The sequence below is a fragment of the Candoia aspera genome, chromosome 3 (assembly GCF_035149785.1).
Source record: "Candoia aspera isolate rCanAsp1 chromosome 3, rCanAsp1.hap2, whole genome shotgun sequence".
NCBI classification, from domain to species: Eukaryota; Metazoa; Chordata; class Lepidosauria; order Squamata; family Boidae; genus Candoia; species Candoia aspera.
Window position 1 is genome coordinate 175,886,233 of NC_086155.1, and position 15,130 is coordinate 175,901,362.

Consider the following 15,130-nt stretch of genomic DNA (forward strand, 5'->3'; position numbering starts at 1 on the left):
TTTAATCATATCCCTCTTTTGGGGGAGATGGGCAGTGATGAAATTTGATAAATAAATAAAAATATCAATAACAGTCGGTCATAATCGGGAACATAATTAAAAGAACAAGATGTCTCTGATATTTTTTTGAGTCTATGCATTTGTTTTCAGAACCAGTACTGAAGTCATATATTTTTCAGTTACAGTACCCAAAGCTTTCTTCATTTAAGCACCTACTTTTTAAACTGTGAAGCTGAAACCCTTGTAGATCTACCCAATAGTTATTACAAGAACTCAACTTTTCTCTCAGTCTTGATCCATAATAAGGTGGCAGAGACCTAAAAAAGAAAGTATCAGGCAATAAGCTCTTTGGCTTCTTCAACACTTTGGATACTGGCAGCATATAATATAAATTAGTTGCAAATAAGCTCTTCTTAGGCATAACTGGATATCACATGGTGTTTAGATGGCTCCTCTTACCACCAGTTTAAAAAAAAATTGAAAGTTCTTGCTAAAATTCAGTAAGTGCTATGGTAAGGAGTAATGGCTGTTCAAGAAGCCTGGCCCAACCTAGTAACATTAAATATTAACATTATTAACATTATATATTAGAACAGATGATTGAGACTTGCTACCAGTTTTGCCTTGCCCAAGATCAATTAATAATTGTACAATAAAGGGAATTAGAAGTAATTTTAGAAATGGAATATATTCATGTAGTTTGCAAAGCTCAAGATATCTGTGCCCAACATCCAGTAGGAAAAACACTTTTTGAACCAGCAAAGGTATTTTAGAGCATAGGGACAGGAACGTCAAATAAACTGCTCATGTTGCTCATTTACAATTGAGAGCAAAGATCTTTGAGGTTGCAATTACAAATGAATTCCTTACATCTGCTTAGGAAGCAGAATGTATCATTCTGTTAGCCAGCTATTTCTGTGTTTTCTCCTTCAATTGTATCAGATATAATTAAGAGGCAAAAAGCTGAGAAACAACCATTATAATATAAGCATTGTGGAATAGGGTTATAATGGGCCCAGAGAAACCCAGGTTCAGATCACCCACTGACCATGATACTTATGGGTTATCTTACTCCATACAAGCTGCAGTTGGCTTGTCAACTAAATATTTATACTCATAGAGGTAGATTAGGGTGGGCATATCTATGGATATGAATGGATATCCATTCATATGGATGGTCAGCACCCTGATATTACACTGCTGAAATTCAAAGGCAAAATGGCTGATTTCCAGAAAGCTTCTTCCATTTCCACCCTTAAAAATTCTCCTTCCACAAACTGTACTATTCAAATTCAGCTAATTTGCAAAGGAATTTCAGTGAGAGGATTTTGAGCAGTTTTCAGATCTTGTATGGATTTAAAGGTGAGAATAAGAGCAGCCAGCCTCATGCACCCATTCCCACCTTTAAACTTGCAAAAGTCTGAAAAATTCTGACCATGTCATGGAATGTCTACTGTAACCCTCCAAAAAGCGGGGAAGTTGTAAGTCCTCACTGGTTGTCCATCCATTCAGTAACTTTTCCTAAATGATATCCTTACTAAATCCAGAATTACACAAGAGATTCCTAGATAACATGCATACACAGCAACATTTTAATCAGTCACCTGTGTTTTAATAAGGGAATTTCTTGAATCAGTGTAGATATCACCTACAAAAAACTGATTATTTTGGTGGTTTACGAATTCTGTTCCAAACTGTATTTCCAAATATAAACCTAAATATTAGAGAATGCCTAAAAAAGTATAACTTTTTTATCTTCAATTCAACTTGTCCTTTAAAATAAAAATGTCCTAACATCATATTCAAATGGACTAAATTCAACCACTATAAAGCTAGAAGGAATGGCAGACTGTATCACTGAGTTTACAAGTGAATTCTCATTAATACCCAAAAAGATTTTTATAGCAACTAAAAATAAGGTGGCCTTTTTCATTTAAACATTTTTAAAAGTTGCACAAAACATTATGATATCAATAATCAAAAAAGCATTAATTTTATTTTTTTTAACAGTAGGAACTATGGTGCTGAAGGACTTTCCAAGTAAAAAGCAGTTCTCTTTGGGGATATTAGTCAATTAATTTAATAAAGTTCTGTTTTAAGTGGATTTTTCTTTTCTGCTGCGAGGTGAGTCTGCTCCATTTGAGGTTAATGTTCCATTGATTCCATTTTCTAAAAATAAAAAACAAACACATAATTAACTATTTCCTCTGCATTCCATGCCCATACATCGTGAAGATTTAAATCATCTTAATACAGAGAGCTTTAAAATTAATTCAGTAGAAGCAGCTTCAAGCACACCGTAAATCAGAATCTGTTTCTCACAGATGCTTTAGCAGTATTGTGTCCAGAAATTTCTACTGGGCCATTTTAAAATGGTGTTCACTTTTACCTGACCAAAAATGACTGCTGCATCATGTTCAGCCATTTTAGTACAGTGGGGAAAGGGAGGAAGCAGGTCCTTCTGGGGAGAATGCAGCTCACCAGTTTTCTCTCTCCACCTGGTAACATTCTCTCAGCTCTTCTGCCAGTGAAGGGACGTAGGGCTATCACTCTTACTTTCTGAGAGTAGCAATGCATTTCTTCTCTCTTATCTTGTATTCCATTCTAGCCATCATTTGAAGAACTTAATAGCCTTAAGGGCTTTGCCCAAGTTTGCTCCTCTTTTCTTCATTCCTCAGTCCAAATACGTAACAAGATATTGTGCTATCTGGCATGCAATAATTATAAGGCCAAGTAGACTATTCATAGTACATTCAAATCTAGCAGTACTCTATGGAGAAATAAGCATATTGGTCCATAAATCTGTCTAGCCAATACAGGTAGTCCTTGCGTTACAACAGCAATTGGGACCAGAATTTCTGTCGCTAAGTGATGCGGTTGTAAAGTGTAATGCTTATGCGACCACATTGCTTAGTGATGGCAATCCTGGCAGTGCTGGTTGCCATCATGACCGCAGGACCACGCGGGTCATTAAGCGAGGACCTCATGTGACTGTGATGTGGGAAGAGGCAGAAGTCCGAGGCAAGCAGGCTGGCGAGAGCTACAGGTATGTGCACGCGTGTGTGTGGTGCTGTGGTGTGGTGCTGCAGGTGGGCACTATGGAGCATGGGTGAGCGCTGTGGGCGGGTGTTATGGAAAGCAGGCAGGCAAAAAAACAGCAGGAGCAGAAGTGACTTGCAATCTCCTGCTGGCTTCCCCATTGACTTTGCTTGTGGGAAGCCAGCAGGGAAGGTTACAAACGGCAATTACATGAGTACGGGATGCTGCAACCATTGTAATTGCAAGTGGGTTGCCAAGCGCCAGAATCACATTCACTTGTCCGCAGGGATGCTGCAACGGCTGTAACTTCGCAGACCGCTCATAAGTCCCCCTTGTTCAGTGCTGTTGTAACATTGAACTGTCACTGAATGAGTGGTTGTAACCCAAGGACTACCTGGTACTAGATGCACAGTGATGTACTGCAGACTTCCTTAAATTTAGGGAACTTGGTATCAGGTTAAACCACATCATTTATAGTTGCCTAATTGTACAAAGCAACTATTTCCCTTTTGTACCTCTGCCAAAAGTGTACAGAAGAAATCATTAAAGCACAAACCTCTTTCTTTTTTCGAGGGCTTGCCTTTTGTTGTCAGAAACTTCTTTTTCACTGGTTGGGGAGGTGAAGAATGCTCTCTCCACCTTCTTAATTGGAAATTAATGAATTTCCACATCATAAAGGCCTGCGTTAAACAGATGGACGCCAGCACACTGATTCTATAAAGACCAGATATAGAATATTAGAATTCCTGATGATCCAGAGATGGAAAGGATTTGAGTAACTGTCCCCCTTAGGAAGATGTTTCCTGAAAGGTCACTTACAAATCTTTAATTTGCTTGTCACTATTGTAACCAATTTGGTATAATGGTAGAATAGCAAAAAGAAGATCATATATAGCAATACATATATTAGAAAATCATTTTTTGAAAATGTCACACAGCAAATCCACGTTTCTATGCAAAGGCTAAATTAGGATGCTGTGGATCAGAAGATCAGATGTAACAGTCTGACCAAAGGTACATCTGTCTTGCATTCTGAAGGCCATTTTCACTGTATCCTCTGACAGAGATCAAACCATGTGATAAATGTCAGCACATTATCTGAAGAATAGAAAATACTGTGATAGCATCCTTCCAAGAACTCCAAATATAACCACAGTCTTGTAATAATCAGTGAGCTTATTTTAAAAGGTGAACGTCAAGTTGTTGCTGTTGTTTCTCCTCCTCTTCCCTTTTGTACTTTCTAATTATTAGACAGCACTAAGCCGTCATTCTCATTCTACCATAAACATGTAATTGAGCTATTAAAAAAAAGTAAAATTGACAAAATGCCAACGAATCAGAGTAAATTTAGTGCCAGGTTATACATACAGGAGTAAGGAATTTTAGGGCCCTCAGCTTAATTTTGGACTCTGTTAAAATACAGATTCAGAGCCTAAGAAGAGCTGGTGCTCCTGAGAATGAAATGTTGTTCAAGGGGGAAAAAAAGAATATGTTTTCCTACTGACTTCTTAACTCTGGTCCCACCTACTACTTGATATTTTGGTAACCATCCAAATGAATTTATTATAGAATTATTATCCTATATATCCTGATCCAACACAGACAGCACTGTTAATGCAAGCATCTGCTAATTTGGAACATTATAATTTAGTCTTGCCCCATAGATGATTCAAGCAAGACCAGGTTAGGCAAAATTATGATTTTAAAGCATCATAAAAATGACAAAAGAGTTTGCCAAGTGTAGTAAAAGGTCTTTTTAATCACAATTGTTTTTCCTTTCTAATAGTGATACATCCAGTATTCCCTCTTTCGGGCGAGATGGGCGGTAGCAAAATTTGAATAATTAACAAACAAACAAACAAACAAATTTCTGACAGCCTTCTCAAGCAATCACATCAAGAGAAATCCCTCTGAAAATAAGTTTTAACTATCTTGCTTTAATATCATACGCTCCATGAACATACGTCTGTGTTATACCTGATTGGTAGCACATTAAAGTTTCCAGTACTAAAATCCAAAGTCTGATTCTCTGCTCTAGCAAGGCCAAAACCAACAGTAAGGACAGAAAGAATTAATGTCAGAAGTCTTCCCAAAACAAAAAGAACAGCCCACAGTGTAAACCTAGAAGGAAGAAATAAAAGATACAGGATTTATCAGAATTCATCCACTGATTGTGTCACTCACACCTTCAGTTTCAGACATTTACATGCATTACATACTAAGTGTTCTGGGTGAATGACTCTGCTTGTTAAGATAAAACATTTCTAAAACATATCAAGAAGGATTCTTCTGCATGTGATGTTATGGAGCTCTGGCACAGATTTGATACAACATTGCTATCCCCCACTGATAAATAAAGCACATGAAACCCTCTGGAATAGTATGGGCTATTACATACTCCTCAGTTGAAGGATTTATTCTATGTGCAGATTCCTATGTATGGACAGATCAAGTCCCTCCTCTAAAATGAACAGATCTGAGGTCCTTGCTTGTAAATGAATACCAATCATGTTTAATTTTATTCTGAACAGAAGACTCATGTAAGCACAGCTACTAATGTATGACATACTGTATGCATCTTTGATTTATATAAAAGTAGCTAGCATTCCCTATCTAGGAATGTTATATATAATACATACCTTTTCGCACACAAGTATTAACTGAAATACGCACAATATTTCTAGACAACATTTATAATATGAGATATGACAGTAGAAGCACCTACCCTTTCTGGTATTTTTCATCACTGAAGTAAAAAAGTCTGGAGATATGGAATAGAAACTCCACAAAGTAATGTAACACAAGAAGAACAAGGCCAAGATGGGTCAAACTGTAAAAACAAACAAAAAACCAAGATGCTAATTGGCAAAGAAACAAAAGGCCTTTAGAATTACGTTTGTTATAAAAGTGCATCTTGACAACATTTGCAACATCCAGGATGGAATACTAACCTCAAATTCTCAAACCCAACCTAAGGATGGAAACTGGTATTGTCCCCTCCCTCCCTTGAATTGTATAAAGAATAATATATCTACCTGCATAGTAGGGAGGACTGTAGAATCCAAGAATGGATAGCTGTCAAGTTCTCTCTTTCCAGGGACCTTTGCTAATGCCATGCTATCTATTAAAATGTGAGGTGGAATCCTTCTAAACATTGGTACAACATATTGAAAATTGATATGTACATGTATGGCTTAATCTGTCTTCTGAACTACATTATAGGAAAGGTTGCAAGATGATCTGTAATGCAGCATTGGAGACACAGTTTTCCTATTTTATTACAAATTATTGGACTGTACCCTACAAATTACTGGACTCCCTCCCCTAGCAAAATAACAATGCCACTCACTTTAACAGATAAGCTCCAGTGATATGGAACAGATATAGTCCAATGTAAACAAGCTGGCGAGGAATGTCTTCCTATGAAAGAGATGGAAGCTTATGAATTCGCCAAGAATTCTTACCACATTCAAGCAGTTTTCCTAACTTTGTGCTTCTCAGCTATAATCCTCTCTAATTGTCAGCCCCAAAAGTCACAGAATTTACTGGCTAGGAATTATAGGAATCGTTGTCCAATATCTAAGAATACTTAGAAAAGATGATTTATAAAAAAAAACCTCATTAATTTAGTGCAAAATTGGCTGATGAATAAATCCTGTCTTTCTTGCTTACTATTGTTTTTATGGTAAATACCGTATTTGTTACTGGCACAAAATACTTAACTATTCTGTTAACACCTAAAAGTAATTTGTTTAATTTATGTAGTACAGTCTTAAAAATGCACAATATGACTGGGTATATAACACGCTAAGTTATAATGCAGTTTATCTGTTCATGTCTTATGGTGTTGTATGAAATTGGCCAAAAAAGCTTTATTAATCTAAATTAAAATAAATGATAGATTTCATCCACTCACAAAAGTTCCAGGATAGACAGACAGATTTATATTTATAACTTAAGTGCCATAACACAACAGCTCATAGTGCAACAGCCCAAAACTAAATGTGGGGAAATTTTTTTTGGACATAATGTTAAACTAGAAGCTTAGAGGAAGAAGATATGGAAGGTTCATTTTGTGGTTGTTTAAAACCAATCAAGAAATGGTTTCTCAAGTTAAGAAGCTGCTCAAACTGGCTACAGGAGTGGGGAAGAGAGGAGGCAGATCGGGATTATCTGAAACAGGAACCAAACCCCTCCAATTTCCTTCTCCTTGCAGATATGCAAGGAGAAGAGGGCACATGAGCCTGGAGTCACATTCTCCCTGACATTTTTTCAGATTACCAGCAAACTGCATTTTGATGGTATCTTTCTTTGCAGATCCCACAAACAAAGTTCTGCTCCTACTGTCTAGGTAATCATGTTTATTATTTATGTGATAAGCTTATGGACAAGGTATTAGAAGTGATCTTACTTTTTTTGTCTTCTGAAAATAGAATTCTGGAAAGGCATGAAACCAGTATGCCAACTGTGAGATATAAAAGAACTTCATTTGAAACCTGCAGAATACAACATGGAAAAATTGAAAAACGTACTGAATATTTCATACAAAGACTTTGTTTAACTGAGATTTTACAGTGGAGTAATATTTTAAATGCTTTCTGGAATACTTAAAAACTAATGACATAATAAAATTTACTGGAAATACATTGCTAACAAAACAACATTTCTTTTATTTGCCTGAAAATACTAGATATCTTTATATTTAACTAAGTAGGTGATTATTTTAATAACTATAAGTCAGGTGATTTACAAATCTGGGATGGATACAAGAAATTATTGGTACCCCCGTAACAATAATAATAAAAAAAACTCACGGCATTGATGTGTGTGGGTAGTCTCTCCAGAGTGATGTTGGATCTGATACATAATTTTCCTGAAAATAAGACATAGGAAATATTAAAACATAATCCAGTGCCCTGTGGAGTTGTTTAGCCTCCTTCTCAGCATTGCCAACAGCAGGGAAGGCTGACATAGAAATCTGAATTAAATGCCTTAGTATTCCTGAAACTGAACTGTGATTTCTCCAGTTTTAAACAAAGTGCTTCTAAAATGCAAGAAAGATATGCAGTGGTTTTACATGAATTGCGTATTTCACAGAGATGAAATCAATGCCAGACACATATAAGACAACTTCAACAAGATTTGAACTCCTTGTTGTACCATGTAAACTATCTGGGAGCCTTTCCTAGGCTCAAATATATTCTGGCTGGCAAATCATCATTAACAAATCAGTTGATAGCTTATTCATGCCAACTACCCCCCACCTTAATTTCATTTAGAACTATGTTTTTTTTTAATTTTTGGCATTCTAGGTTTAGCATTTTAAACTTCAGAATCCTAATGATCCATGTATGTATTGATCCTCTTTGGATATAAAGGTTTTCACTTGTTTACTGCAGCAGTAAGAACAGCTATTATTAGTATATTATTTTCCCCTGACTTTCCCCTCAAGCAATTAAGTGAATTCTACTATCTGTGTACTTACAACTCTTTTGGAAAACACTAAAACATGAAACTGAGACTTTGAGCATTCCATTACTATAGAACAGTACTAATGATTCAAAAAGGAATTATTAAAAAAACTGAAAAATATTTTGTATGTTATCACTATTTTCAAGGCCACATAACTCTGTGTGATCATATTCAGCTGTTTTACTCCCCAGATATATACTCCCCTGACTTACTCACCGACACAAGGATGCTTGTCCCCCAGACACAAGAGAAAAGGTAAAATGCACTGAGTTGTCCAGATTCATTGAATTTGCTGTGCTTTGTTTTGGAAAAGTGCATTCGCCTGTTAATTTTCTAAAGAAAAAGTCATATCATTATTGATTGCTATGAAAGTTTAGATAGTAAGTTATTTGTCATGTCAAGATATATCAAAAGCCAACAATGCATGTAATCAATCAACTTCTACTGTGGTAGCACCCACTATTAATTATAACAGACAATACTTACATCTAACACATATTCTTGAATAATAGCATGTATGATTATTGCCACCAGCATGTAGAAGAAAATAGTAGCCAAATCTTTGATACCATAGTGATATAATGTGACTGTTTCTGTAGGCTGGTTTTCTGAGAGGAAAAAAAGAACAGTATTTAAGAATACATTTGTTTTAATCAGCCTCATCCAATTTACATTGGGAATCAAAAGACGATACTTTAGAATTATATCTAATTTTATTTCTACACTCCGAGCCAGTACAAAGTAATAGTACAGGAAGAACAACCCAGGCAATAGTTTAGAATATGGACATTTAATCAGACTTCATTATCTTCCTCACCAAATCTTATTCAAAGGTAGAAAAGAAACATATTTAAATTGGGCTGTGATTCCTAAAGTGTGATCTGCAGACCACGGGTGGTTCATGGAGGTCCCCCATGTAGGCTTGCCAGAATCCGTCCACTGCCTCAGTTCTGCCCTTCTATTTTCACTAGCAATTAGCTGGCAGGCTGACCACTTGTGCAAGAGGGAGGCTGAGCCGAGGCAAAGAGGGGGCTCTGGATTCGCCAAATGGCTGTTGGTGCACCTGGCCAGGTCTCTAACAGTCAGTTAGCTGGAGTCTGCTTGCCGCCTCAGCTCAAGTAAGCAAGTAAGTCCTTCATTTTGGCATATGTTTTTGGTCCAAAATTTAGTTTAAAAAGTTCTTTTAAAATGGAGGGGATGAATATATTATAAATAAACTCATCATGAGGTTTCTTTTAACATAGGAAGGAGGTGTTTAACAGGGAGCTCCATGCTTTTTCTGAATATTTATTTAGTGGTTTTAGTGGTCTGTGATTGTAGAAAGTGTAAGCAATACTGCTTTAGGGAATGCAAAACAGAGGCCAAACCATAGTTTCATACCACATAAACAAACTTTGTAGACGCGCAAATTTATTTCTTCTTCTGGAACATCGTGATTCCTTCCCAGATCTGCAGCACTGCAAAAGTTTGCCATTTTGTTGGAACTGGCAAATGTTTGCTTGTAAATGGCTTATAAGCCAAAATTAGAAACTTGGACCAAATTGTGGCTTCTAGCTTTTATTTGCAGGGCACAGACAAACCATATATTATTGTTTTGATAAGACAGCTAATTCTGATTTTCCACAAACCAGGAAGAAAAAGATGAAATCTCCATCCATGAGAGGATGAATGAGCAAAGACTGGAAGAATCCAAATCTCAGAGCCTTTCAAACAGCATCTGTACAGTCTTGAACCAGTTTGGCTACATATCTAAACCAGTTCTGTGATCTCAAGGCACGAATGGAGCAGCATTATTAGTGAAATGTTACCACTCACTAAACATTTCTGCTGGTGCTTCTGTATGTCATTCACATTTGGTTATTTTTCACTTAAGATACAATAATATATTCCTAGTGTACAATAATATTGCAGACAAATTCTCAAAATTTATTAGAAGATTACCTGTGGCAGGAATGGTAACATTGTACTGAAGTGTAACAAAGACAACAGCTGCTTTGGCTGTAACCTGAAATAAAACATTTTTGTCTGAATAAAAGTGTAATTGTACTGTAAATCACAGGAACAACATATTATATTCTTTCATCTATCTGAAAATAAAACATATTTAACAGACTGAAAAATAGTGAACTAGACTGAATCAAAGATCAGAGATGATTGATAAGAACTGTGATAATTTTGGGGGGGTTAGCCTGCTTGCTATTGTTGTTTCTTGGTCAGTTATCTGGAAGCAATTTTTACATCTATAGCATGGCAAATGAGCAGTAACCTATAAACCACTGCTATCCAAATAACATAAGTAACTGTACTAGTGGTAATTCTTCCATCAAATTATTATTTTTAACCACAAAAGCCTTATTTAAGCAGCCACTAGCCAAGTAGAAATTTAATCAGGAAAAACTTATTAGGACATCACCAATGGGCAAAGTAGTACAAAATGGAATACACCTTCTGCAATCTGTTCTTCATACACAGGATGAGGAAATCCACCAACTAAATTAGTATCATACTGTGCCATCAATACATTTTACACAGTGGTGTCTGAGTTCACACTAACCCATCATTAACTTAATCATGGATTACTGAACCCAATTTCCTGGCTTTGCACAACACTGAATCCTAAATTAATGATACTGGTTCTGTTCAGACAACATTCTGAATCACAAGCCAGTCAACCATATTTCAGCCTCTGAAGTTTGGGAGCCCTGCCAATGATTATTCAGCACACAAAGACAGACTGCTATTCTTAGTTGAAACTCTATTCCACTCCTTTCAAGAAGGCATCTTTTCCCCATCCTAAAAGTGATCAGAACTAGAGGTTTGAAAGTGAAGCCGTTCAAGGTCTTTATTAGCCTCTGGAGCAAATTGTCTTAGGGTGGGCGAACCTCCAGGGCTTTTATCTCCCCCACCGAAAAGCAAGTTACGGAGCTGGGTCATGCTGCAGCCCTTCTTCCGGTACCTGCCGTTCCACAGTCCAGCCGTGACACGCAGAACTGGATACGTGTCATACCATCCTGAGGGGCGTGAACCAACCCTCCTCCTGATGTGCATCGCCGCCGAGGGCGGATCGCGGAGGGCTCTCTCTGCACACGTCACCAGCCACTTCACCTTCTCTGAAACGGAGGGGAGGGATCGCTTGCCGCAACGCCCCATGGGGTTTGTAGTTCTGCCAGCTGCACACAAAAGGCAGCGCGGGGTTTGTAGTTCCGCAAGCTGCACACAAAAGGCAGCGCACCTTCTCCCCCCCCCCTCCTCCCGTCAGCTTTGGCAATGGGAGACGCCCCGCGTGCTGCCCCCCTCGCCGCCACACTGCCGGCCCTTCCCGCCCCTGAAAACGCAGAGGCGGCCAAGTCTCCCCGCCCTGACACAAAGCTCGCGCCCCGAGTGCCACGTAACCTATCCGAGACCAGGAACTCCTACACTGGAAGGAAGTGTGCGCGGCACAGCTCGTTTTGCAAAACACAAGCACACACACTCTCGCCCCATCCGATTCGGAGAGGCTGAGCACTGCAAGGCGCTGTATGTTTGCTCCAAACCCCGTTCAATAAACGTTATTTCCCAGGAAGGGAGTGTAAAATACAATAGTGTAAAACAGGCTTTTAGGGTTGCATTTAAGCCAGGTTGCGCTAGGACTCTGCAGCTGACCGAAGAAGCTCCACTGAGAGGCGCGACAAAGCTGCATCGGGTGGGAGACCTTCCTAGCCGACCCTCCCAGAAACGGTTTCAGGTTTAATGGACCAACAGGGACAAGGACCCGACCAGCCGCGTCCGTCGAGAAGGGACGACAGCTCCCGCCGGCAGATGGCCGCACCTTCGAGTTGCCAGCTGCTCCTCATACCACCTTGCTACAGTAATTGTTGAGGCTATACAACCCCAGGTACCCTCTTCTTTTGAGACAAGACCTGCTACGTCCAGGAGCCTCGAAACAGGCAGCGCAAGGAACGGCCGAGATGACCAGATGTGACCCGGAGGACAGCGGACGAGCGAGGCTGCCCTTCCACATTGAATCACAGAGTAGGACACGCTCTTTTCCTCCTCTACACTAGCGACTGGGTGGTTTCTCTTCACCTTCGACAGAGATTTGTGCGCAAAAGACTCAAACGATCACTTTCCTCATCCGAATCTGCCAAGCAGTTTGTGATGCGGGGATGCAACTGCACACACGCTTGCGTATCTTTCACACGTATACCGATTCAGGCTAGATGAGAACTCCGCGCTGCATTTACCCCCCACCCCACCCTGGAACGGAGTGAGGAGGAGCGCGCATCCCTCGCGGCAACCGAGGGACTAAAGGCTCACGCCCTGCTTCTGGAAATCACTTCTGGCTTTCTTGGTGTTAACCATCCCCATGCGGTGGTCCCTACGTCTGTGTCACTCTGAGACATCTTCCCTCCTAACATCCACCCAGCCCTTCCTACAGGGGCTCCGGCAGCCGCACTGGGGTCTTGCAGCGGCTTGCCTTCTCCCGCCTCTCACCTCGAACATGAGCCCCAGCAAGAAGACCATGGCCATGCAGGAGACGATGTCCGCGTGGTTCTGCACGACGAACTCGTGGCTGAGCACGGGAGGGTTCTTGTTAGTCTTCTTGCGGATCGCCATGGCGAGCCCCTCCTCGGCCCCTGCTCAGTGGCCTTCCCTCCGTCCCCTCGTGTGTCTGCGGCGGGGCCCGAAAAGAAGAAAGCTCAGGCAGCCGCTCCGCCCAACTTCGCCTCCGCCTTTTCGGTCGACTCTCTAGCCCCAGCGTCGTGCAAAACCACCACTCGTCGTTTCCTGCCCCTCCACTCGAACGGAGGGCCTCGCTCCCTGTGGGTAGTCGCAGGAAATGTACGACAGCACCCCCTTTCGGATAGGCGGACCAGATCCGGAACTCGCAGTTAATTGGCGGTGGCGAAGACGCGACCGAGGCATTTAGGACCGCTTGGGGAGTATACGGTAGGGGAAGTGGGAGGTCCCTTGCCCAGCCCCTCGCGCGTCACTCCGACGTTCAGGAGGAACGTCAGCCAATCACAAAAGACTGCCCAGCAGCGCGCCTCCGGAGTAGTTTTCATCGCTTGCGGTCCGCTGAAGCTGCGGTCTCCTGCACAGCCGTTCGCAAGTTGGGCGCTATCCAAATAGGATTTCCTGGCCGTGATTTGTGGGAGTTGTAGTCTCAACACACCTACAGGGTGTACTGGGGAATCCGGCTCCAATATTCATCTAAGACAAGTTAATTTGTTCTCCTCCCCGCTTTTCTTTTTACTGCGTAAGAGGTTTCACAACTTCAAATGACTGTAATTCTTTTGTAAACTTTCTGTCGACCTGGTATTACTTGAAAGTGAATCCCAAAGGCAGAATTTCAAATAAAAATCCAAGCCTGTCATAGATACTTTGGGTTTCAGAAAACATGCAAAAAGTCATTGCAGAGATAAGTGGAAAGTAGTAAAGATCCAGGGTAAGAATAAAGTCTCATTTTTATAAGAATCTGATTGATAACACACTTGAATTAGAGACTTACATAGCCATCCTTCATTGTGCAAGAGTTTAAACTTAGAATGTATACCTTGGAAGCAAAACTGAGTTTTGACTTAGTTTCCTAGCATAGGCCCAACTTGAAAGTAGCTATATACAGTAGCAGCTTTTCCCAGCCTCATTAACCTCCAGCTGTGTGAACTTCAACCTGCAGAATTCTCCACACTAAGTAAACCTGTACATATTTGGAGGTTATTTTAGAGGACAATGCTGAGTGACATTAGAACAACGTTTTCCTCTCACCTTTCCCCCGTATCTTTTCCTTGCCTGTTCTTTCTTTCAGATTATCAGTAATGACTTATGTTGGAAGTTGCACTGGGAAACATTTTGGTTAAATTATCATTCCATTAGCCGTTTACTTGGAGGGGAGGAAGTGTAGACAGCTTCTGTTCCTTCTAGTTCCCATTTATCTCTTTTCTACCTCTCAACTGACACTGAAATGCTTAATATCCTTTTTCCCCCCTAAACCCAGGAAAAGGTGAGAAAGTTTTAATTTTAACATGACTGTGGTAGAGGATACACACTGCCCACTCAAAATATAGCAAACAAATACAAGAATATGAATTTTAAAAATGAATTGCTCTTAAATTTCTTTACAGCTGTGCCTTTAGTACTTTGGAAGATCAGAGGTCCTTCTCAGTTTTTATTTAATGTGTCAGATTCTTTACACTTGTTTATGTAAGGGAATTATCACCTACCATGGTACCTTTCTGGTGGTTTTTGACTTTAACTTTGACCATGTTAGGTGGGGACACTGAGGTAAACACTGAACACATCTGCAGGCAACAGGTTGGGGTTAGTGATTAAGAAGTTTGCCAATAAGCAATTTTTTATTGTGTAGCTCTATTTCCTTTTCAAACCAATATAAAAGTATAACCTGATTTCATATTAGAGGGAACAAATGAGATTGTGGATGACAGCAGTCTAAGGTTGAGGTAACAGATCCAGTCCAACTCCAATAGCAGGTCAGGGAAATCCGGCACAGGGAGATTCATCTTAAAGCAGTGCCTGGTAAATTAAAGAAATGTGGGAAATGTGTTCTTTTAAAATGAACACAGTGCCTAATCTCTCACCACATTCTTTCAGTTAGCATCCTCCCAAGGCAAAGAATGCC

The 15,130-nt window shown here is 39.9% G+C and overlaps 1 protein-coding gene across 2 annotated transcripts; it reads right to left on the reverse strand.

Annotated features, from left to right (window-relative positions):
* Positions 1-1,590: 1,590 nt before the first annotated feature.
* Positions 1,591-13,318, reverse strand: TRAM1 (translocation associated membrane protein 1). Of its 2 annotated transcripts, none has more exons than XM_063299377.1 (11): positions 12,985-13,318; positions 10,453-10,516; positions 8,998-9,119; positions 8,728-8,844; positions 7,854-7,912; positions 7,451-7,535; positions 6,389-6,459; positions 5,765-5,869; positions 5,017-5,160; positions 3,596-3,753; positions 1,591-2,169 (listed from the first exon to the last, which is right to left on the reverse strand). In XM_063299377.1, the coding sequence occupies exons 1-11, from the start codon at positions 13,105-13,107 to the stop codon at positions 2,096-2,098; spliced, it is 1,122 nt and encodes a 373-aa protein (XP_063155447.1). In that variant the 5' UTR covers positions 13,108-13,318; the 3' UTR covers positions 1,591-2,095. The 2 variants fall into 2 exon arrangements, with proteins under 2 accessions (XP_063155447.1, XP_063155448.1); XM_063299378.1 differs by lacking the exon at positions 12,985-13,318 and adding an exon at positions 11,617-11,635.
* Positions 13,319-15,130: the final 1,812 nt, after the last annotated feature.

What these genes read in the sequence shown, in the direction of transcription:
- TRAM1 (XM_063299377.1), bottom strand. Translation starts at nt 13,107, where the DNA reads ATGGCGATCCGCAAGAAGACTAACAAGAACCCTCCCGTGCTCAGCCAC. An exon ending in GATGAAAAATACCAGAAAGG is followed by an intron (nt 5,161 to 5,764) that starts GTAGGTGCTTCT and finishes TCTTCCTTCTAG; the next exon opens with GTTTACACTGTGGGCTGTTC. An exon ending in GCCCTCGAAAAAAGAAAGAG is followed by an intron (nt 2,170 to 3,595) that starts GTTTGTGCTTTA and finishes TTTTATTTTTAG; the next exon opens with AAAATGGAATCAATGGAACA.